Genomic DNA, 25,036 nt, shown 5'->3' on the forward strand with positions numbered 1-25,036 from the left:
CTTGGCTTACGAGCTTTTCAGTTTCTGAACATTACATTTATGAAAATTTTACCTTGTTGTACGAACTATTTTTCGGGATACACACGGAGCTGTCACAATGAGTGATGTGTCATTCCCGAATGAGCCCGTTCTCCTCACAAGATAATGGTGGCCGACTGTTTTGGTCCTCTATTCCCCGCCCTTAGTCATTGGTTAAAGCCATGTGATTGGTCAAGAACGCAGCAGTGGGGGATGGTAAACATTCAAGAGACAGGCAGACGACAGACAGAGAGTGAGAAAACACACACACAGACACACACGAAAGGGAGACGACAGAGCTTGAAACAAAAAAAAACAAGTGAAAAATAATGGGCTGAAAATGGATAGAAAACAGTGAAAACAGAAATTTTGACTCGTTTCAACTTTGAGTTCAAAAGCAGAGTGTAGACTGGAAGGTTAAAATATCCCATCAATCAAGCTCCACAAATAACCCACACAAGCCATCTGTACACTTGATGCAAAAAGTTATCAACCCAGCTAAACAGAACACTATTGATGAGGAACTAGACAAAATGATCGCAGAGAAAGCACCTCCAAGGGATCATTCCTCAAGATGGTGAAAGAAGAAGGCTACGTTCCTCATCGTTTAATGCGTTTAATGCTGATGAAACCAGCCACTCCAGTCCATCAAGCCATCAACGACCATCACAAAGGTAAATAAAACCACTTTATTATGCAGTACAGGTTATTTCTTTAATTATAAACACCATAGCACATTTATTATACATAAAATAAGGTATATTTTGTGTAGTGTTAAGGAAAATTCGAAAGTAGAAAATTATGTTTTATGGGGACCTGGGAACAGATTATTCTCATTTTAATGATTTCCTATGGGAAATTAATTTTTGGGATACACACTTCACCTTACACACTCTGTCTGGGAACCAATTAAGTTGGTAAGCCAAGGTATCACTGTAGTTACCATATTTTCCGGTGTATAAGGTGCACCCCCAATGAATGAAAAATTTGTCTAAATAGAATATAGAAAGAAAAGTTTTCCAAGTATAACGAAAACCACATTATAAGGTGCTACAGTAAAGGCTGGGGGTACATTTTATATATGCCAGCACGGACCGCGCACTACTTCTACAGGGGGAAATTGAGTCGGTGGCTGCAGACAGTAATTGCGAGACCTGTTGTGGCTTAATATTACTTCACATATAAGACGCACATGCGTATAAGGCGCAGGGTCATCTTATAAAGAAAATGCAGGCTTTTGGGTGTGCCTTATACACCGGAAAAGACGGTACTCTAGACGTGGACAAGTGACTCGACTCTCAGTTCCTCTCAAGATGGAATGTTGATTCTGTGTCAGCCACTTTTTCAATTTGTATTTTCATGACAGTGCATCAGACTCCTCCTTTTTGGGATTCTTTTGTCTGACGCTTTAGCTATGCTGGTTGTCACTGGGATTTTGGGCCACCATGTTTATGTGTTTTTGGAAGCCTGTTGTTTCCTCCGAGATAGTACCCATGATACTCGGTAGTCCACGGTGCTCCCTCTTTTTGCAATGTTTATATCCTCCCAATAGAGATGCCTGCATGCTCACCTTCACACATAGAGCCAATTGCAATGTAAGAACATCCTATATAAAACCCAAATCATTATCTTGTTAGGAAAACGAGGACGCAGTGGTGGACTGTCGGGTTTTGGAGAATGACATTTCTCCATGCCGCACAATAAGCAGTTCACTAACCTCTGGTGACCTTGGTGACATCAGCTCCTTGTCATCTAAGGCTTCCAGCCTTCAGCAAAGTTCAGGGGGAGCAAGCAGCACTACCACGGGTCTGTCTAGGCCAGAGTTCATCGTGCCGCCCAGCCCGAGTGCCAAATCCGTCAGGTACTGCGCGTTCACTTGTTGGATTTTCTCCTTCACTTTCTGGTGTCGGTGAAAAGACTCCCTTTTCTTTTCCTGTGTGACTCCTTCACCTTCTTTGACTAACACCTTAATCTCTCAGTGATTCACTGATCATGCCTGTGTCAATTGCAAAATTGATCCTAGGTATCAATCTGTGGTGACTCACTATTTGAGTAACCTCAGAGCGGTACCTGTTGCAACTTGACTGTCTCCATTTGTCCGTTCTGTGTGTCTGCAGTCCCAAAAAGGGAAGTGGGCAGAAACAGAAGGGCAATAAGGGTCAAAGGGCAGGGTCAGTGATCACCAAGGACAGAGGTCCCCCTGACTCAGAGGCTTTAGTTTCACACACTCCCAGAGGTCGGACTAAACGTGGCCGACCCTCGTCCAGGTGAGTCCTCCCAGAGGCTCACCATGCATGTTAGCACAACTTGAGTAAAACGAGGGCATCTGCATGACCCGCTGTTATCTTGCACGACTTTTCTTCTCACAAACTGTTGGTGTTAGCTGTCCATTGCCATTTTTCAGCATGTAGTTTGGTTTGAGCAACTCTTCTGCATCTTACAGGGGAGGAGGTGCGAGTTCACTGCCGCCATTCGGCGCTCCCGGTCAGCCCCAGTCCTCCTCAGAGGACGAACCTTACGTACTCCCACCAGGCGTCCCGGTCACTCCCACAGACGATGAAGTCCCTTGCCTTTCCAACTCCCTCCGGTCGTCCCCAGAGGAGGCAAGCTCAGCCGGAAGTAGCTTTGTGGGACTGCGAGTGGTGGCCAAGTGGTCATCCAACGGCTACTTCTACTCTGGGCGCATTGTCAAAGATCCCGGGGAGGGGCGATTCCGCCTGCGATTTGATGATGGCTATGAGTGTGAAGTGGCGGGAAAAGATATCCTGCTGTGTGATCCCATTCCACTGGAGACTGAGGTCACTGCTTTGCTGGAAAATGAGTTCTTCAGTGTAGGTAGGTAAAGTAACAAGATCAAAACTTGCATTTGCCTATCCTCCACTCGACGACACCTCTTCAGCTTGACGTGGCCCTGATTGCAATCGGTGCTTTTTTTTATCGCTAAAAGCCAGCTTGTGATTTGAGCATGACATGCTGGTACCTCAGCCATCAACCACATCTGGTGAAAGGACACTGGATCAAATGGCAAAGAAATTTAGTGAAATCAACTCGTTGCTCACCAGCTGAGCCGATTTCTTTTCATTTTAACATTTGGGACAGAGAATGACTGCACGCAAATTGGGTCGAAAAGGCTTACTCATTGGTTGCACGTTGCGACATCATCCGGCCACTCCAGTCTCCAGGCATAGCTCTCAGTCGTACAGGAGTGGTCCATCGATGAAAAGGTTTCTTCAGGTGTCATCTGTACTTCTTTGAAGGTGTCGGACGTTTCGCTTCTTATCCAAGAGGCTTCGTCAGCGAACTAAAATCTTTTGCTGGTAGTTTCGGCCCTATATATGTCCAGACTCTGCTATGATTGGTCCCCTGCGGCTACACTGATTTCTTCTATTGTGCTGACTGATTACTTCTATTGTCCTGCCTGAGTATGGGATCTACGACTTGCCTGATTGCCCCATTTGCTCTGGTATCACCTCATCAGCACTACATCAGCAAGTCTGTTGTAGGAACGATCCAAATTGAACCTCACATCACCATTTAAACCAAGAATAACCAAATGTTAATGTTAGTGTTAACGGTTGCATTGATTGTAATTTGATTGGTCAGGTCTTAAAGGACAACTGACACCTCGGTACTTTGTTTGGTCAGAAAACTTCGTGTTGATGGCGAAATTAGAAGGAAAACACATAAATAATGTGATGGTGAATCATTGTGTGTTGCACCAAGACTACTATTTGATACTAGTTGACACAAATTCCCAGCAGACAAATCAGCCCATTTCCAACGGAGCTTGGGCGCCATCTTGTGCATTTTCTGGGACGCTACATTGGAGTCCTGACGGCTCGAATTGATCCGGAAGGACTTCTTCAATCGATTGCAAAGATTTATGCTTTCCTCTTCAGAACTATTTCAATCATATTCATAACTGGAATAAGAAAGCATTTTCTCTGAATCTGAAACCATCGTTTTGATTTTAGAGCAAGGCAAGACGTCCTGGCGTGGCGTCACGAACAAGGGGGTGGGACCTTCTGAAACTCGCCATTTTCGGGGTCATTTTGAAGTAGTTTTGGAACGCTAACTCATTTTTATTGCTGTTTAGCATTTGACTAAAAATATCAGCCTGTGTGTTTTGGGTATTTTAAATGCTATAAAACGTTTTTCTGGTGTAAGTTAGTAAACAAAAAATGATGTTGGTTGTCCTTTAAATAAAACATTCTTTGTTACAGAGGTAACACTATGTTAATGGTTTTGAAGTGCGTGAGTGTACATTCTTAAAAGATCGCCCCCGCCCCAGCAGCTTTAAAAGCCATTGGCTTTGCAAGTCGCTGACACAGTAACGGCATGGCTTCGAAGCCCGAGTAGGTGGCCTCGCAATGGCGCAATCCCCCCCCCCCCCGTTAACCAACAAGTTATTTGTTTAACTCATTCACTCCCATTCCCGAATTTATTTGGGAATTTAAAATATGATGTTGAGCGCCATTCCAGAATATGTTCAAATTTTGTTTTTTGTTGCGGGGAGTGCCAATAAAGCGCTGGTCAGACCTCTGGCAATGTTTTTTCTCCCACGATGGCGCAGCATTAGCCTTTTGTACAGTCGCCCCCCCATTTCAAGCTCAGATAACTCCAGACCCATTTTACTCTTTTTTTCTGATGTAAGAAGAGAGTGTAAGGTTTCTTACGCCGCGTTGAATGTTTGTTTACTGCTAAAATTCAATATTTTGTGGGTCCTGCAACTTGAGTGAAAATGACAAAAACCCTGGCAGTGGAGTGTACACATTTTTGTATGTCGCCTGGCTGTGACTGACTTACAGTGGAAAACCGCAGTTACTGTGCAAGTAGAGCCCTTATGGTACATTGGGAATTCTGTACCAGTGCATTTTGATTAAGCATCATCTTCCTTCTGTCTTTGTAGGTGTGGTGAAGGGTTATAGAACAGAAGGCCCTGACCTCTTCTATCACGTAGAGCGGGAGGGCCAAGAGGAATGGTATAATAGGACATCGGTCATCCTCTCCCTGGACCAGGGGAATCGACTGAGGGAGCATCACAGCCTTGGTCCATATGAGCCCTCCACGCCGCTGGCCAAGGCCTCAGACATCAGCCTTGGTAACAACGACATGCACATTCACCTGTGGAATTAGTTTTCTCAAAAACAGGGGTGGATAAACTTTTTGACCCGTGGGCCACAATGGGTTCTAAAATTTGACAGAGGGGCCGGGCCAGGAGCATTTGGAGGGAGTGTTTGGACCGGATATACTATAGCATTAAATGTAGTGTGTGCAAACCTCATAGCACAGTAAGAACACTAAAACCCAATGTATTAACTGTCTTTCAAATGTAAAAAATAGCCCTTGTCAGTTAATAAATTTGTCTCAAGGAATATGCAAGATATGGAATTTACATAGTATTTCGCAGATACTGGGAGGAGGAAATGGAAATAGATTAAAATAACATACGCACTGTGATTTATCAAGATTGCGTCTGTTTTTAATTAAGTTTCAAAGGTGCAAAGTTAAAGAAATCAACATTTATTGAAAAATGGAATCACTTTCAACATTCAAAACATTATTACACAACGAAATACTCAAGCTCATTAATATCTATTTGTGTTAAACTCCGCAAAATCATGGATGGATTGTCCTGACCGCACGCTCTACAAACTCGCCACGCTCATGCTTCGGACTTTCCCAAGCGTTATAAGGTCGTGCATTTGCATATCATTTTCCAAAATAGATGCACAGAACGTCAGCCCAGAAGAAAGACTCAAAAGAAGCTAACACAATTTGTGACGCTACAAAACGTAAACTTACATTATACGGTGACTGTAAAGTGCACTAGAGAGTTATGAAAGGCGCTCAGTGGCTTGTAGCAGATAACGCAACGCAAACAATGTATTGTGCACCATGACGGCAAACGACAACTAGAGCACAATCTTCAGCCACGGATATTTACTGTAAATTAAGCAAGGTAGCATTTGGTAGATATAGCCTTAAAGGACAACCGAGGTCACTTTTTTTGTTTCTTAACTGACATCAGAAAAAAACGTTTGATAGCATCTAAAATCAGCCAAAACACACAGTATATTTTTATTCAAATGCAAAACACCAATAAAAATGACTTAGTGTCCAAAATCTGCAAAAAATTGAGCTGCGAATTGGGCATTTTCCGAAAGTCCCGCCCCCAGTTTGTGACGTCACGCCAAGACGTCTTGCATTGTTTGAAAATCAAAACAATGGCTTCAGATTCGGAGAATATGCTTTCTTGTTTCACCTCCAGTTATGAATATGATTCAAATAGTTCTGAAGAGGAAAGCATACATGTTTGCAATCGATTAAATAATTTATTCCATGACATTTTGAGGCAACATTGGGCAGAAACGATAACCAGAAAAGAGGCACAAAATGTTACACATCCAGTTATGAATATGATTGAAATATTTCTGAAGAGGAAAGCATACATGTTTGCATTCGATTAAAGAATTTATTTGTGCCATTTTGAGGCAACATTGGGGGGAAATCTCTCACCCAAAAAAGAGACACAAAATGGCGACCTCCTGTGGCCACCTCCGTTTCCACAGGCTGATAAATTCCTTACATGGAGCTTGGTCGCCCTCTTCTGGCTCTTTTTGGTGCAACATGACGTTTTCAGACCAAACAACTACAGCAAAATATGTTGACTTGATGGAAGGACTGCTACAATGTGTCCTTTTTCTGTCAGGGGCGTGCCTTCAGTGACGTCACGTACGGACTCGTCACCAACTCAAAAACAAGACTTCCTGTATATTCAGCGTGAGTCTTAAAACATAAAATATAGCTATATGCGGTGGAATCTTTTTAAAATACGCTCAGTAGAAGTCATTTGAAGCCATTTTACAAATTATGGACACAACTTGTCCGGAGACGTGGGTTGTCCTTTAATTAAAAAAAAAAAAAAAAAAAAAAACGTTATACTTTGCGATATGGTTTTTTTTTTTTTTTTTTTTTTTTTTTTTTTTCAATTTCTCATCTTTATGGCCGGGCAGGCAACTTTTCAGAGTTGTCTGCCCTGTTAACTTTTTGTCATGACTTTCAGACACTGTTTTACTACAATTTGGTCAAGTTCAGTGGGCCGGATTAAAAAGCCTAACGGGCCGTATGTGGCCCGCGGGCCGTAGTTTTCCCATATATGCTCTAAAAAGTGCAAGTTCACGTTGAAAAAAAAAGGAAATGAAATATTTTTTAAAAAGCAGATCTTTCAGTGATCGTTTTTAAATATGTTTTCGTTTCTCTTTCACACAATGGATTTTTTGGGCTTCCTCAGCGGCATGTGTTCTGTCTCATCACGCCATCCTGTTCTCTGTGCAGATAATTTGGTGGAAGGCAAAAGGCGCCGCAGGGGAGCCCCTACGGGATCAAACACTCCGAACCACAGTTCCTCCAGCAGCCCGCGTAACCCAGGCCCATCGACCAAGAGAAGGCTTCGGAACTTGGAGAACGAGAGCTCGCCGGCCAAAAGAAGCCGCAAAGCTGCTGGTGCCAGAGCCGGTACACAGACTCTTTCACCAAAACCATGAGTGGAGGACATGACATCATTTTCATGATATTTTTGGAGCAATACTTGTGATTTTATTAGCTATCAACCATATTTATGCGTTTTTTAACACTAACAATTATGCAAATGGGAATCGTTCAAATTTTAATATGTTCCAATTGGTTTGTTTTAAAACGTTTTTAACGTTGCACTCTTGGGCACTTTATGAATTGAATTCTATTTTTGAAATGATTACTGTGTCGCTGCTTTTAAATGTAATTGTCGAGATTTCATGTGTATGTTGGAAGTGATAATATGTGTGTTTTGTGCTGAGCATAAATACTGAGACAATCAGTCGTGTCAACAAGTCCCTCCTTGCCTCGCTGTCGAAGTTCTCCTGAGCCTTATTTGGTAATGAACAAAGTGCCACTGGTGGTGCTGTGCTGGTGGTGGTGCACAGGTGGAGGGAAGCTGGGGATTGTTTGTTAGATCACTGGTGTTTCTTGTCGCAGTAATTGGAGAAACCGCTAGAATTTCATGTGTTGTAATGTTTGATACTGTCGCTACTATTGCATGGATGTACTATGCTGTCGTGCAGCTCAGCGGGTCGGTGTGTGCAACACATCAGGCAGCGGGACAGATCTTACCGCGCAGCCGTGCGATCCGGTCGAGACTCATGGACCAATGCCACAAAACACGTCTCTCTTCATGGGCTTCGCCTTCATGCTGACCGCCTCTTCCGAGAGTGACCGACTGAACAATAAGCTCACTAGTGAGGAGGAAGAGGAGGAAGGTGAGGCCAACTATCCTCTGCTGGTGTCCCAGTGGCTGGATTGACGTTTGTTATCTCCATTTTCCAACTAGATTATGTGCAGACCGGCCCGTTTAACAAGGCATATACTGAGTCGCAGCTCCTGGCAGGTGGAGGCTTTGTCCTGCCAGACTTCAATGAAGAACAGGCAAGTGTTTTTCCGATGATCCCAAACTGACGCATGGGTTATGCAGTCATCCTCAGCTAGCCTTGGTTCTTCCCTCAGTGCAAGGCAGCCTACCAGAGTCTTCTCATTGTAGACCAGCACTGCCGTACCAGGAAGTATTTGTTGTGCTTGGCCAGCGGTGTGCCATGTGTCTCACATTTTTGGGTGCGAGACTGCTGCAAAGACAACAAACTGCTCAACTACAGGAACTATCTGCTGCCTGCTGGTTTGGGACCAAATGGTGCCATCGTGGAATGGTAAAAAAAAAACGTGACAAAAATGTTTTGCCCATTTCTAAATGACTTTTATTTAGGGTTTATTTTGCTTAGAACAGACCATTCCATATGTACAGTATGTTCACATTATGGTATGATTCAAGTACAGTCATACCTTGGCTCGCAAACTTAATTGGTTCCCAGACAGAGTGTGTAAGGTGAAAAGTGTGTATCCCAAAAAATAATTTCCCATAGGAAACCATTAAATTGAGAATAATTCGTTCCCAGGGACCCCATAAAACATAATTTTCTAAGACTTAAGACTACACAAAATATACCTTATTTTATGTATAATAATTGAGCTATGGTATTATAATTAAGGAAATAAACTGTACTGTACAATAAAGTCATTTTTTTACCTTTGTGATGGTCGATGATGGCTTGATGGAATGGAGTGGCCGGTTTCATCAGCATTAAACACTTGATGAGGAACGTAACTTAACCATCTTGAGGAATGATCCCTTCGAGGTGCTTTCTTTGTGATAATTTTATCTAGTTCCTCATCAATTGTGTTCTGTTTAGCTAGGTTGGCATCTTTTTGCATAGAGTGTACAGATGGCTTGTGCCATCTGTACACTCTATTCCTTTCAACCATCAAAGTTGAAACTCTCACTGTCCTCTGTCTCCTTAATGTTTAAACCACCTCCCCTGCGTTCTTGACCAATCACGTGGCTTTAACCGAATACTAGGGGCGGGGAATAGAGGACAAAAACAGTCGGCTGCCATTTTGTTGTTAGAAGAACGGGCTCGTTCACGAACTACACATCACTCATTGAGGCCGCTCTGTATATGAAAAAAGTTCGTATGGCAAGGTAAAATTTTCATACATTTAACATTCGTAAACCGAAAAGTTCGAAAGCCAAGGGCTTCATAAACTGAGGCGCGTAGAGTTAATTTTAAAGAATGCTTCAAAATCAGTTCCATTTTGTGTGATCATGATCTAATCTGATATGGCATGGCTCACTTGAAGAGTGTACGATGCAATGAATTCCAGGTCATTTTATGAATGTCAGTGGTTGGCGTGTGCATCTCACTCTATTATAAAGTGCAACAATGTCGTTTTTTCAGTAGAAATTCGCAATCTCGTTGATCCAAATAGTAGTGAAGATATCACTTGTATTCTAATTTTTTTTAGATTACTGCACATTGTCTTTACGTTTCATATGTTGGAAAAAAGGACCTTGATTGAAATGGATGACATAGACTTGTAATTTTTTTCTGGGGTGTTTGACCACTTGCTAGTTCCCCCGACCTTGAACACCACACAGTGTAACAGGAAGAGTTCTATTTCACTGACTCTTACGCGTTAATCAGAATCAGAATCATCTTTATTGCCAAGTATGTAGAACACACAAGGAATTTGTTTCCGGTAGAACACGCTGCACTAGTATCGTCGTCAAAAAAACTGCTAAGTGGCACTATACAGTTCCATTTTGGCTACTGTTGAAGAGTTCAAAGAGTTAATGGCTTGGGGGAAAAAGCTGTTTAAATGTCTGCTGGATTTTGGTGCGCATGGATCGGTAGCGCCTGCCTGAGGGGAGTAGCTGGAAAAGGTGGTGGGCAGGGTGCGGAGGGTCCAGTAGGATTTTCCGCGCCCTTGTTCGGATTCTTGCAGTGTGCAATATGAACAACAGTACCTGGATTTCTCCATAACCTGTTAATATCACTCAGAAAATATGATCTGATGCCCATTTTTTTGGACTGCAGTCTAAAAATCATGTCATGTTTTTTTTCTTGGCAAATGAAAAAAATTGATGAGCACTTCTTAAGGCGCTGTATGTTTTCCCCAGGCATCCCCGCTGCAGTCCCTTCAAGGACCTGCATTTTTTCTTGGTGTTTGAGAAGCCACTGGAACTTTGGGCCCAGCTCGTCACTATGGGTGGCGCTTCTTCAGTCCGACATTTCCATGCTGACAAGGATGGCTCCGGTAAGAGAGACATCCATTGTTGGAATATTCTGCTTTTGACAATACGTCCCGATATTTAGTTTTCCCTCTTAATTGTAGACATTCCTTCTGGCAAGTATGATGTTGTGGTGTCAGACCATTCCTGCCCTCCACTTGTTGAGAAAAACGTGACATCACTTCAACTCCCACTGGTGTCGCCTGAGTGGCTTATCCAGAGTGTCATCTGTGGGGAGCGTCTTGGTTTCCAGAGCAAACCTCAATATCACCACAATTACTCCTCCTTGATGTTGTCATCATCACCACCATCATCATCATCATCATCATCATAATATACATGGAAACTGCCTTCAACTCTATTCACACTTGAGCATTTGTTATATTGCATGCCTCGGCTGTACATAACTTCATTGTGTGTTTTTATGGAATAAATGTGAGCCTTGTTTCATTTTAATGGAGTCCTTTTCTTTTTGACATGAAATGCATGCAATATGGTTTCAATATATTGACACTTTATACAAAAGGAAAACCTACAATGTTTAGAAGTGACCAACCGCTGAGGTTTTCCTCAAGGATGGTTCTGTTATACAGTGAGCCCTCGCTACTTCGTGGTTCACTTATGGCGGCTTCAGTGCATCGCAGATTTTTTTTCAGGGGAAAAATATTTTTTTTTTTAATTAATGGCATGCAAATGTGCAAGCAAACACAAAAGAAACAACACTGCAGACAAAGCAGAATAAATTCAAACACTGGCTTTGAACAGCTCATGGAGCATTCTGCTCTATTCTCAAAAAAAGAAAGATAATAAAGAGTGCCAATAACTACCGATAACAATGTTCTTCTCTCAGAGAAAGACTCCTTCAGTAGAAAAAGATGCTACAGTGCAGCGGAGTCAGGATGAATAGGGAAAGCAGCAAAATAGTTTTACAACACCGTTCTTTAAACTTAAGAGGTTTTATTTTTTGTTTCATTCTGCAGTATTTACAGTTTTGCATTGTAAAAAAAACCTGACTACATTGCACTTCCAACAACTACCGATAACAATGTTCTTCTCTTGGAGAAAGACTCCTTCAGTAGAAAAAGGCGCTACAGCGCAGCGGAATCAGGACGAATAGACGCAGCAGTAAAATATTGTTTTACAACACTGTTCTTTAAACTATTAAAAAAGGTTGTATTTTTTTTTGTTTCATTCTGCAGTATGTACAATTTTGCATTGTAAAAAAAAAAAAAAAAAGCTGCTTCATTGTACTTCGCGGATTTCACCTATCGCGGGCTATTTTTGTGGACGTATCTCCCGCGATAAACGAGGGTTCTCTGTACAGTATTATGCTCATACTTAAGATGGTTGAGACTTGACAGTCGCCCCCATGGAGAAGCCGTCGATGAGCATGGCATGTTGATGGCCATCAGTCTTGACTCTCAGAAGCCACCCATGAAGGGAATATTTTAAAATTGAACTGCACAATGTCTCAATTGATCAGAAATGCCAGAATCAAAAGACTGAAGGGAAAGGGTGTTGTGGTGGCTAAACAGCAATTTACTCTGGTCTTCTCAAACACTGAAAAGGAAGCAAGAAAATAACACATTTGAGACAAATAAGCAACACCTTTGACTTTCAAAAAGCAGTTAACTCTTGAGCTTGAAAGAAAATTCAATAGCCATCTTTTGGATTACTTTTTTAAAAGTCATTCACTGCCATTCCCAAATTTGTTCGGGTTTTGGTTTTTCATTGGGGGGGGGTGCCGAAAAAGCGCTGGTAAGACCTATGGCAATGTTTTTACCCGCCCACGAGGGGGCAGAATTTGCCTTTTGTAATAATAATAATAATAATAATACATTTTATTTATAAGCGCCTTTCAAAAGTCTCAAGGACTTTACTGTCACAGGATCAGTTTTTCAGTGGGTGAGCAGCGGCAGCCACACGCGCCAGCGTTCACTCAACCCGGAAGTAACTCAAATAGCTAGAAAGCTGTACAGCCGCCCCCACTTGCATCTCATGTTACTCCAGACCCATATAACTTGGGAATTCTTTTTCTGATGAAAGAAGAGAGTTGGAAGTTTTTTACGCTGCATTGAATAATGATGATAATAATAATAATAATAATAATAATAATAATAATAATAATACATTTAATTTTTAAGCGCCATTCAAAACTCCTCAGACTTAATATTCCGTGGGTCTAGGATTTTGAGTAAAAATGACAAAAACCCTGGCACTGGAGTGGACACATTTTTGCACATCTGGCAGTGAATGAGTTAACTACACAGTAATGCTGCCAACATATTTTTTAATCAGAAGAAAAACAATATTTTTAACTCTGTGACAAGCATCAATAGGGCCATTTTTTTGTTTGGTTACCAGCCTTGGCAACTTGTACTGCGTCACACACAAGAATACGGCCAAAGCTTTGGATATCATTTAATTCGACTGACAATTAAATGAAGAAAATGATCCCAAATGGGTGATTCACCTGCCCAGCGTGCCTCCAGCCTGGGTGTAGTACTTGTTGTAGTCCAGTCGCAGGAGCAGCTGAGCAAGATCTGAGTTGATCTGATGATTCCGCACGCTTGACAAGATTTTGAAGAGGAGTGATGACTGACGTCTGAAGCCCTGAAGTAAACATAGAAGACAGCATGAGGCAATCCTTTCCCCACCAGTAAACATGAAAGAACTATGAGAAGAGTAGTCACCCCACCTTGACTAGAATGTCCAACTGAGCGGATCCCCTCTCGTCCAGGGACGTCACGCTTTGACCAACCAAAGTGCAGAAATTGAGACAAAGCTCCAGGATTTCATTCAGGCAGTGAAAGACCTGAGAACAGCAGCATAACAACAGAGGTGTCAAAGTCATTATTGTCCCCGGCCACTTTGGAGGTAACGTGGTCCCTGTGAGGGCCGTTATGACAGCGAAACCACAAAAATCTTTCATCCTCTTATTATTTGTACACAACAAATTAATATAGTATAGACAGTTTTGATATCAGTTGAGTCAACTGTAATAGTTTGCCAATTATACAATACAATACATTTTGATTTATATCAGAATCATCAGAATCAGAATCATCTTTATTGCCAAGTATGTAGAACACACAAGGAATTTGTTTCCGGTAGAACACGCTGCACTAGTATCGTCGTGAAAAAAACTGCTAAGTGGCACTATACAGTTCCATTTTGGTTACTGTTGACTATACTGTTGACTATAGCGCTCTAACAACAGCTGAAACTGCAACAAAGCGCTTAACATGGACAGGTATCATATACAGGAAATAAAACAGTCACAAAGTTAGTAGAAAGTACCAGGGAGTGAAACCAAGAACAAGTCGAATGCCAAAGAGTACAAGTGAGTTTTGAAATGATGAAACAAGTGAGTTAAAATAAGGGAACAAAATGAGTGCAACATTTCAACGTCATTTATTATATACAGTGATACCTTGGCTTACAAATTTAATTGGTTCCCAGACAGAGTGGGTAAGGCGAAAAGTGTGTATCCCAAAAAATCATTTCCCATAGGAAACTATTAAAATGAGAATAATCCATTCCCAGGTCCTCATAAAACATAATTTTATACTTTCTAATTTTCTAAGCCTTAAAGGACAACCGACGCCTCCGGACAAGTTGTAAAATCACTTCAAATGACTTCTACTGAGCGTATTTTACAATGATTCTACCACATATAGCTATATTTTACATTTTAAGACTCGCGCTGAATATTCAGGAAGTCTTTTTTTTTAGTTGATAACGATCCCCAACGTGACGTCACCCTGACCGAGAAAGCGACACACAATGCATTTTGGGTACTTTGTTTGGTCTGAAAACGTCGTGTTGAGCCGTGTTGATGGCGAAATTAGACGGAAAACATAAATAACGCGATGGTGAATCGTTGTGTGTTTCACCAAGACTACTATTTGATATTCGCTGACACAAATTCGGAGCAGACAAATCAGCCCATTTCTAACGAAGCTTTGGTGCCGTCTTTTGCATTTTCTGGGACACTGCATGCTGTCCTTGACAGCTCGATTTGATACGGGAAGACTCCTTTAATCGATTGCAAACATTTATGCTTTCCTCTTCAGAACTATTTGAATCATATTCATAACTAGATGAGTAACAAGAAAGCATCTTCTCCGAATCTGAAGCCATTGTTTTTATTCTCGAGCAAGGCAAGACGTCTTGGCGTGATGTCACGAACAAGGGGGCGGGACCTTCTGAAACCGGCCAGTTCCGGTTTCATTTAGAAGTCGTTTTTGGACACTTTAAGTCATTTCTATTGGTGTTTTGCATTTGACTAAAAATATCACCCTGTGTGTTTTGGGTATTTCAGATGCTATAAAACGTTTTTTTATGTCAGTTAGGGAACAAAAAATGGTGTCGGTTGTCCTTTAAAACTACACAAAATATACCTTATTTTATGTCCTTCCTCTGCGGGTCCTGCCTCTGCGATAATTTTACCTTTTTTTCTCATCAATTGTGTTCTGTTTAGCTGGGTTGATAGCTTTTCGCATCAACCCACACAAGCCCTTTAGCGTTTGTGGGTTATTTGTGGAGCCTGATTGATGGTATATTTTAACCTTCCACTCTACACTCTGCTTTTGAACTATCAAAGTTGAAAGGAGTCCAAATTTCACTGTTTTCTATCCATTTTCTCACCATTTCACTTTTGTTTTTTTGTTTTCAAGCTCTGTCATCTCCCTTTCGTGTGTGTTTTCTCACTCTTTCTCTGTCGTCTGTCTGTCTCTTTAATGTTTAACCCCCCCTCACTGCTGCTGCGTTCTTGACCAATCACGTAGGTTTAACCGAAGACTGGGAGCGGGGAATAGAGGACAAAACAGTCGGCCAGCATTTTCTTGTTAGGAGAAAGGGCTCGTTCGCGAACAACACATCATTCATTGTGGCAGCTCTGTGTGTATCCCGAAAAATAGTTCGTATGCCAAGGTAAAATTGTAACGTTCGAAAACCAAAACGTTCGTAAGCCAAGGGGTTCGTAAACCGAGGTATCACTGTATGATGCTTCGAGGGCCGCGTACAATGATGTGACCCTCGAAACCGGTTGGGACTTCAGTTTGACACTTGTACTTGCGAGGCTTTGATTTGTCTCATGTACAATATCAGTGACTGTAACAATCATTCAAAGTGTAGTTTGATTCCATACTGGCTTCAGGAGAATGAAGGATTGGGCAAGCAGATTGCTGAGGAAATGGTCATGGGCCAGTCTGATACTCTCAAAATCTCTGGTGGAGTTGATCTGGTGAAGCAGCTGAGAGAACTGCGACTCCAACACGTCTACCTGGACACATACAGTACACCAAAACAGCCTGCGTGGGTCCCACTGATATTGGGAGTCTCTGTGGTGTATTTTGAAAAATGACACCAGGAACCTTACGGGTACAGTATCTATCATGGTTCAACATGTACCTTACCAGGAACCCACAAAAAAACAAAAAAAAAAATGTATAACGTTTTGCTTAACTCATTCACTGCAATTCCCGAATTTATTTGGGATTTGAAAATATGACGTGGCGCGTCATTCCTGAATTTGTTTGGGTTTCGGTTTTTCTTGCGGGGACAAAGGGTGCCGATAAAGCGCTGGTCAGACCTCTCGCAATGTTTTTACCCTCCTATGACGGGGCAGCATTTGCCTTTTGTACAGCGACCCCCACTTGCACACCATATTACTCCAGACCCATATAACTTAGTGATAGAGTGTTTTTATAAAAACACTCCTTATCACTTAGGAATTAACTCATTTTTTCTGATGAAAGAAGAGAGTCTAAGGTTTCTTATGCTGCATTGCATGTTTATGTAGTCCTAAAACTTAATATTCTGTCGGTCCTTGTGGGTCCTGGAATTTAAGGGAAAATGATAAAAACCCTGGCACTGGAGTGGACACATTTTTGCACATGTCTGGCAGTGAATGAGTTCATGTTTGGCAGGATGAAATAATCACAGGGGAAAATCCATAAATCACATGTGGTTCACGTGGCTGTTACCTGCAAGTAGTACTGTAAATTGTCGATGAGGAAAGCCATGTGGTTACGTAGCCTCCACTTGATAGCGTCTGTCTGACTGGATTTAAGATGTTTCCTCTGCATCTGCAAAGCCCAGCAGTGCTGCAGCTGTGATTGAACGCGTCGCACACTCAGAAGGTACCTGAACACGACGCTGTATCTAACCAAAGAGACACAAAAGAACACAATGATCACCAAGCAGAAGGCGACTGGATTTGAAGATGGTAAATCGAACAAGATTAGGACTGACTTTTCTAGAACAGCCGGAGTGAAGAGGATGTGTAGCGGCCACTGAACCTTGTAGATGAGTCCCAGAGCAGCCCAGCCAGTGGAAGGCACCTCACGAGGGGAAATGTCTTGGGCAGGAGTCGTTCCATCTCTCTGGCCCACCATCTCTGAAAAAAAGAATACAATTAATGACATTAATAGTAACAACAAGAACAAAACTAGATTAACTGGTGACCTTTTTCCCCTCTGTGTGTATTTCGGATTGTGCCAGTATTATTTCACCAGAATATGCCTGCCACAGTTTTTTGTCTTTAAATTGCTGTGGAGTATAATTCACATCAGTCAAAAAAATCAATCATGAAGAAATAAAAACAAACATACAGTGATACCTTGGTTTACAAACCCCTTGGATTACGTACTTTTTGGTTTACGAATGTTAAATTTTTGAAAATTTTACCTTGGCATACGAACTTTTTTTGTACACGGAGCTGCCTCAATGAGTGATGTGTCGTTTGCGAACGAGCCCGTTCTTCTAACAACAAAATGGCAGCCGACTGTTTTTGTCCTCTCTTCCCTGCCCCCAGTCTTTGGTTAAAGCCACGTGATTGGTCAAGAGCGTAGCACTGAGGGGGGTGGGGTTTACAGATAGAGAGAGAGAGTGAAGCCCTTCTCCAAAAAGAAAATGGCTGCCAACTTATTTTGTCCTCTATTCCCCGCCCCCAGTCTTCGGTTAAAGCCATGTGATTGGTCAAGGACGCAGCAGTGAGGGGAGTTGGTTTAAACATTAAAGAGATGGGCAGACGACAGTGAGTTTCAACTTTGCTAGTTCAAAGGAAGAGTGGAGAATGCAAGGTTAAAATATCCCATCAATAAGGCTCCACAAACAGCCATCTGTACACTTGATGCAAAAAGCTATCAACCCAGCTAAAGAGAACACAATTGATTAGGAAAAAGGTCAAATTATCGCAGAGAAAGCACCTACAAGGGATCATTCCTCAAGATGGTGAAAGAAGAAGGCTACGTTCCTCATCAAGTGTTTAATGCTGATGATGCTCCATTCCATCAAGCCATCAACGACCATCTCAAAGGTAAATAAAACAACTTTATTATACAGTACAGTTTATTTCTTTAATTATAAGACCATAGCACATTTATTATACATAAAATAAGCTATATTTTTCCTAGTTTTAAGGCTTAGAAAATTAGGAAGTAGAAAATTATGTTTAATGGGGACCTGGGAACGGATTATTCTCATTTTAATGGTTTCGTATGGGAAATTATTTTTTGGGCCACACACTTCTTGCCTTTCACACTCTGTCTGGGAACCAATTAAGTTCGTAAGGCAAGGTATGACTGTACTGTAAACGTACAAAGTATAAATTGTATTTTTGTATGCATATTTCATTTACACCACAGGTGTCAAAGTCAAGGCCCGCCAGCCAAATCCGGCCCGCCACATCATTTTTTTCGGCCCGCGAAAGCAAATCAAACTTGTTAAATTACATGATGATTGCTAAAATCTGAGCTAAAATTTCATATTTTTGGATGTAAACCACAATAAAAGTCATTATGCTTGACTTCAGATTTGAAAACGAGTTATTCATTAATTTGCTGTGTGCTCTATATGTATATTTGAAGGGATTTAAACATTCTAATGGGTTCCCCAAATTCATAACGGCCCTCGAGAGGAGAACATAACTACAATGTGGCCCGCGGCAAAAAATGACTTTGACACCCCTGATTTACACAAATCAGCACCCAGAATTATATTTAAAGGGTAACCGACGTCACTTTTCTGTTTTTTAACTGACATCAGAAAAACGTTTTATAGCATCTAAAATACCCAAAACACACAGTATGATATTTTTAGTCAAATGCAAAACAATAAAAATGACTTAAAGTGTCCAAAATCTGCAAAAATTGAGCTGCAAATTGGGCATTTTCAGAAAGTCCCGCCCCCAGTTCGTGACGTCACGCCAAGACGTCTTGCATTGCTGGAGAATAAAAACAATGGCTTCAGATTCGGATAATATGCTTTCTTGTTACACATCCAGTTATGAATATGATTCAAATAGTGTGAAGAGGAAAGCATACATGTTTGCAATCGATTAAAGAATTAATTCCGTGTCATTTTTGAGGCAAACGGGCGGGGGGGAATGTCTCACCCAAAAAGAGGCAAGAAAATGGCCACCGAGCTGTGAGGAATGAATCAGCCCGTTTCCACAGGCTGATACATTCCTTCCATGGTGCTACGACTCCCTCTGCTGGCGGTTTTTGGATGTAACACAAGGGTTTCAAAAAACAGTACAGCAAAATAGATTGACGTGATGGAGAGACGCTACAATGCGTCTTTTTTACGGTCAGGAGGCGGTCCTTTAGTGACGTCACGTACGGACTCGTCGCCAACTCAAGAACAAGACTTCCTGAATGTTCAGCGCGAGTCTTAAAACGTAAAATATAACTATATGCGGTGTAACCTTATTAAAATACGCCTCAAATTATGGACACAACTTATCCGGAGACGTCGGTTGTCCTTTAAAGGACAACATTGGTCCCAAAAAAAAACACTCTATAACAAACCACGTCTGCACTGAGTGCACTCAAAGAAAGTGGGTGTGGAAAAGTAGCCCGGCAGCCACGGCGGCGCTGTTCGGCCGTGTGATTTGGTGTTCTTCCGCCGAAAACTAGTCCGCCAGCCATTGTGGCGCTCCGTGCGTTTCCCAAAAACAAGTTTGTATGCAAAGATTACATTCTCGCGATAATGTTTAATGTTCGTAAGGCGAAAAGTTCATTAGCTAAAGTGTTCGTAAGCCGAGGTATCACTGTACAGTGAACCCTCCTTCACTGATTTTCGTCTTTTGTGGTGCCCAGGATGACTATAAATAGGCATTGAGTAATATATACTGTACATCAAGTACATAGATTCGCTTAAAAAGTCTCAGTCATGTAAATGTGTGTATATTTCAACATTGGTGTTCTGGTCCATAGCTGACCTTTGCTGTCTTTGCCCTGATAGTCAACAGTGAGGTGCAGCAAAGGCAACAGATTGTCATCATCCAACAACACCTTATGAGCTGCTTGCTGGAAGGCCACATTTACATCTGGGGAAAACAACAACAAAACAAATCATCAGGCATTGGAATGCATCACTTGTGGCCAAAATATCCATTTGATATAGTGAGTTGCTTTGCCAGCTCAGTATTCCGTGCAGATGAGGTGTTGAGATGCCCCTTTCAAAACATCTCTCATTATTTTTAGAATCAAGAAATTGAGAACTGTGGTGGTAGTAAAAGTTTCATGCGTAAATCCGACAAGGCAGCCAAAGTCCAAGAGCAAAGAGGGTTAGATTAAGTGCTGGTCAGACCTTTGGCAATGTTTTTTCTTCCCACGAGGGGTCAGCATTTCCCTTTTGTATAGCTGCCCCCATTTCTAGCTCAGATAACTCCAGAATCATATAACTTAGGAATTAACTCTTTTTTTATGAAAGAAGGTTTCCTACACTGTATTGTTTATTGTAAAGCTCAATATTCTGTGGGTCCTACAATTTGAGTGAAAATGACAAATACCCTGGCGCAGGAGTGGACACATTTTTGCACATCGTCTGGCAGTGAATGAGTTAACTGCAAGACAGATGCTGTTTGATCTTAGTCTCATTTCAACTGGCAGAGGAAAGAACCATAAAGCTTGATGTGATTTACCGTGCTCAGTGACAGCCGTGGGTGGGGTCCTCAGCATGTGTTGCGCGAGGTCAATAAAAACCTGGTAGAGTTCACCACGACCCAACAAGTAGAAGTCCTTGATGATCTGAAAGCAGAGTAATAAGAGCGAGCTCTGTCCCTTTGCTCACACAAATCAATGCACATACTCCGGTAAGTTTGGAACAGGATAACAAGATACTGATTCTGGTGTATTCATCAACATCAATTTGGAATGTAAAAAGAATTGTGATCATCGATCTTACCTTAAGCTGCTCAAGGAGCTCCGACTCCTCCACCATCAGTGTCCAAAGATGCTGAAAAAGTCAAATTAAGTAAACACCACACCTGTAAGTGCCACGGATATAAATTCATTAATGATATGAACTAATAAGTGACTGATCTTCATTCCTCTCCTTTCCAATGCATACATACAGTACTATCGATATAACCGATATCGATATAACGAGAACTTACTGTGTATATATATATATATATATATATATATATATATATATATATATATATATATATACAGTAAAGTCTCGTTATATCGATATTCAAGGGAGTCTGAAAAAATATCGATATAACCGGGACTATCGATATATCCGACCCTGTTTGCATGTAATTTTCTCTGTGCGTGCATAGAAATAGTATCGATATAACCGGGACTATCGATATATCCGATATCGATATAACGAGACTTTACTGTATTACAGTAAAGTCTCGTTATATCGATATCGGTTATATCGATAGTATCGCTTATTACGAACGCAAGGAGAAAATTACATGCGCGCAGGGTCGGATATATCGATAGTCCCGGTTATATCTATATTTTTTCGGACTCCCGAGAATATCGATATAACGAGACTTTACTGTATATATATATATATACATACATACACATATACACACACACATACACAAACACACAGTATATGCGCAATTCTAGCGCATTTGAAAATTCTCCTGAAATTTCCACCCAAAGCCGACAAGCCCTTCAACTTTTTGAGCGGTGTATATGACAATACTAAGCCATTTACCTCGGCCACTGTGCTTCGGATGCGATCAATTAAGTTTTCAAAATCTGCCAGGCTGAAGAGAGGCTGCTGCTTAAGTCGGTGCAAATCAGCCGCAAATGCGTCCTCCTGGTGCTTCAATATGGAGCCTGAAACAATTTTGATGTATTCACTCCAACTCAACTGTTTATCTACTACGAATAGAGTTCACTTTTGTGCAATCGGGTACCTGCCCGAGAAGGACTGTGGTTATGGTTCTCAAACATCTGCACAGATTCTCCAACAAACAAGATCTTCTCTGCTACTCGTATCGGAATGTACGAGGGCAACATCTCCGCTCGCAAGGAGAACTGCTGGAGAGACGGAGCCAGCATGTTCTCCTCCTCAATCAGCCTCTGCCAAGCCAGATGAGCAAAGTTGAGAATCTCTCGAAAAAATCCAGAATTAGACGTCAGCTGTGCTTTCACCAGGTCCTGAAGTTCCCTTAGCTGTTTGCCACTTAAGCCTGCCAGGCCGAGATCTTCCTCATCCTCTTCCTGGTACCCAGCAGCCCCTCCTGCACTTGGACCCTGTTTCACGAAAAACTCCTCGCTTTGGTCCAGCAGCAATCCATGCAGCATCCAGGCGGCAAGCTGCTTATACATCACACCGTGGCACACGGCAAGGATCCTAAGGATTGGTACAAAATGCCCACATACCAAGTGTTCACATGCCTAGATTTTTTTTTGCAACAGCATATTGAGAGGGCTTATTTGAAAACCAAAACACAAAACTAAATTCCAGTTATTGATAACTTGCTGTATGTATAATGTATGAAAACATACTGGCCTAATGCAATTGTGCAAATGGTAAGACTTACTTTTCTAGCGCCATGCGGACTGGAGGAAGCCCCCCGCAACTGTGCTTGTATACCGTTTCCAGGATCTGGCAACCATGGATCTATTAACCAAATGGTTGATAGGTGAGAGACTTACTAGAGTTGCGACAATTCATCCACAACTAATGGACTATCATGTGAATCAATTATTATTTTTAATCAGAGACCTTGTACTACATCCTCTGATTTCAACCTCTCAAAGGAAATGACTCTCTGATTTCTCTAACCCTCCCTGAAAACAAATGGATTACAAGAGTCAATCATTTTTAGTACAGTAATTTTTTTAATCAGAGATGCAGGTGGACTTACAATAATAAATAATACTTTGTATAGAGTGAATGTTTTTGACAGGTAAAAAACAATTAAATCTTTCCAAAATCCGATGTGCTGATTTTTGTTTAATCGGTGACATGATTAGAGACACAGAAAGCCCTCTCTGATTAAAATCTGTGTTGAATCAAAATGAGACATTTCCAAATGCCTTCATTGACGTTGGAATACAGTAAAATGATCACATTTTTGTAACGATCCAAAGCAGTGACAGAATACGATTTTTTTTTGTTTGTGTGTTTTTATGCGCTGTCAATTTCAAATAATACCCGTTTTCGAAATTCAAACCCGCTTTTTCCATCCAACTCATTGATGAACTAGCAGATGAATCATTAGTTGCAGCCCCACTTCTTACTCATTTCTTCAAATATCATTATGTCAGACTCTTGTCTGCAGTTTATGTTATTAAACATAATCCTGCAATTAAACTCTGTGTGTCTGAATTTTGGTTTCAACTGACATGCTCTACTGGTTTTGACAGCATTGCATCTGCGATTGGCTGGCAACCAATTCAGGGTGTCCACTGCCTCGTGCCCAAAGACAGCTGGGATAGGCTCCAGCACTCCTCGCGACCCTAATGAGGAATAAGCGGTACGGAAAATGGATGGATGAATGCATCTGTTTTTGTCGCGTAAGAGGTCCTCCTCACCTTCTGCGATTTGATCATTTCAACCACCACCATCACCGAGGGAAAAAGCAACTGAAACTATTGAAAGGGTAGAGATGTAACAGCTGTTCTGACAAGATTATTTACGTTATTCACAGATGTTAACAAGCCTACCTGATCAAGCTTATAATTCACATGGGATATGGTCAGGTGGGGATCACAGAGGAACTGAAAACGACACGCATACACATACACATGTTAACCTGCTATCTTCTTGACTCACCTCTCAGTGAGTTTTTTAATATTATTTGTACCTCCTGTTCAAGGTCCAGTAAGGTTTGTCTGTATGGCTGTAGCATTGAGTCCAAACCTGTGCAGAATGCACGCAAGTAAATCCCATGAAGTCCCATTTGGCTGGCCTGATTTGTGTGATGTTCCTACAAGGAAAGCAATCAGAGATTCAGATTGCGGAGAGGTGCAATAATAAATTGACAACTTAATTTATAACATAAAAACTTAATAAAGATAAAAAATAAGGGTCACTTCTATACGGTTATGTCACATCCTGTCAATGTAATGTCTGCATGAATTCAGACGGCAAGTGAGTTGATCTCATTCAAACTTGTCCGAACAATTTGCCTCTCCAAGGAAAGCGAGAATTCATTGCCCGCCCTGCGAAAAAAATTTTCAGACCTCAGGTGTGCAATACTCCATAAAAAAAGGCCAAGTCGAATCCTGTCCGAGGACACTGTCGATCGGATATACAGTAGTATAGTGCCCACACTGACTGACGCCGCCTCCTCGTAAAAAGACAAGCCATATGTTTAATTGACCTTACAATGCCAGTTGCAACAATCCATTTAACTCATATTCATGCTGAGTGCTCACAGGATGAAATTCGGTATTTTATGACCAATTCATGCATAAATGTAGGATACTCCAAGGAATTCACATACTTTTTCATGCAACCGCACCACCAAAAAAATGCAACAAATTTACATGATTTTTTTTGTAAAGATGAAAATCCTGCATACAGGCAAAATATGTTCAACTGGACATCTGGAATTTACCTGTTGATGCACATGACCAGTATGTTGCTCTATGAATTCTGTAAAGCGTACGTAATCCGAGCCCACTTTACAGAGCCGGTTGAGGACACTGGTCTCACTTGGGTGAAGGAAAGGCAGATCCTGGGACACCTGCAGACATAGTAAAGCTGCTGGTTTGAACACAACGGGTCCCACCGCATTAAGAATGAATTTGTAAAATTCTCTGCTACTGTTTCCTGTACTGACACTACCTTTGAGCATGTAAAAGCGTCCAAGACTAATGAATATGCTGAACTCTGACTAGGTTCAATTTCTATGCGTACGCCACTGTGCCTTCAGCCACTGCCCTTCCAATGAGTAAGACGCTGTGTTTTACCTGTAAACCAGTCCGTTTGTGGCAGGTGAAAATGGTCCCCGGGTATCCACTCAATGCCAATAACAATTCGTGAATCATCTTACTTCTAGCTTTATGAAGTATAACTGAAAAGCCACAGTGGCGCTGTCTGCAATCATCAAAACAAACCGCCGCCGGAGCTGTCGCTGGATTG

General features: G+C 41.6%; 2 protein-coding genes across 5 annotated transcripts in view; one reads left to right on the forward strand and one right to left on the reverse strand.

The window, feature by feature from the left end:
- The window catches only part of tp53bp1 (tumor protein p53 binding protein, 1), a 32,070-nt gene extending 20,939 nt beyond the window's left edge, over positions 1–11,131 (forward strand). For all 3 annotated transcript variants that reach the window (XM_088991883.1, XM_088991882.1, XM_088991884.1), the window contains 10 exons: positions 1,656–1,879; positions 2,136–2,285; positions 2,462–2,853; positions 4,928–5,119; positions 7,357–7,536; positions 8,121–8,315; positions 8,387–8,481; positions 8,560–8,756; positions 10,565–10,701; positions 10,780–11,131. In XM_088991883.1, the coding sequence (XP_088848009.1) occupies positions 1,656–1,879; positions 2,136–2,285; positions 2,462–2,853; positions 4,928–5,119; positions 7,357–7,536; positions 8,121–8,315; positions 8,387–8,481; positions 8,560–8,756; positions 10,565–10,701; positions 10,780–11,009 (1,992 nt within the window). In that variant the 3' untranslated portion in view covers positions 11,010–11,131. The remainder of the gene's footprint in view (positions 1–1,655; positions 1,880–2,135; positions 2,286–2,461; positions 2,854–4,927; positions 5,120–7,356; positions 7,537–8,120; positions 8,316–8,386; positions 8,482–8,559; positions 8,757–10,564; positions 10,702–10,779) is intronic.
- Positions 11,132–11,313: 182 nt separating this feature from the next.
- On the reverse strand, positions 11,314–25,015 carry tubgcp4 (tubulin gamma complex component 4). Of its 2 annotated transcripts, XM_088991895.1 has the most exons (18): positions 24,865–25,015; positions 24,510–24,638; positions 23,754–23,876; positions 23,614–23,667; positions 23,482–23,538; positions 22,485–22,564; positions 22,093–22,294; positions 21,855–22,020; positions 21,650–21,774; positions 20,873–20,923; positions 20,610–20,715; positions 19,905–20,012; positions 16,934–17,078; positions 16,666–16,843; positions 15,828–15,962; positions 13,374–13,490; positions 13,149–13,288; positions 11,314–12,235 (listed from the first exon to the last, which is right to left on the reverse strand). In XM_088991895.1, the coding sequence occupies exons 1-18, from the start codon at positions 24,940–24,942 to the stop codon at positions 12,229–12,231; spliced, it is 2,001 nt and encodes a 666-aa protein (XP_088848021.1). In that variant the 5' UTR covers positions 24,943–25,015; the 3' UTR covers positions 11,314–12,228. The 2 variants fall into 2 exon arrangements, with proteins under 2 accessions (XP_088848021.1, XP_088848022.1); XM_088991896.1 differs by lacking the exon at positions 11,314–12,235 and having other exon boundaries at positions 13,145–13,288.
- Positions 25,016–25,036: the final 21 nt, after the last annotated feature.

This window comes from Hippocampus bargibanti, linkage group LG03, assembly GCF_051943395.1.
Source record: "Hippocampus bargibanti isolate YZ-2025 linkage group LG03, ASM5194339v1, whole genome shotgun sequence".
Classification (NCBI taxonomy): domain Eukaryota; kingdom Metazoa; phylum Chordata; class Actinopteri; order Syngnathiformes; family Syngnathidae; genus Hippocampus; species Hippocampus bargibanti.

Excerpts from the sequence above, each read along its gene's own strand:
- tubgcp4 (XM_088991895.1), bottom strand. The coding sequence starts at position 24,942 with ATGATTCACGAATTGTTATTGGCATTGAGTGGATACCCGGGGACCATT. Across the intron at positions 23,877-24,509 it reads CTGGTCATGTGCATCAACAG|GAACATCACACAAATCAGGC; the intron begins GTAAATTCCAGA and ends CTTTCCTTGTAG. Across the intron at positions 20,924-21,649 it reads TCCGAAGCACAGTGGCCGAG|CATCTTTGGACACTGATGGT; the intron begins GTAAATGGCTTA and ends TGACTTTTTCAG.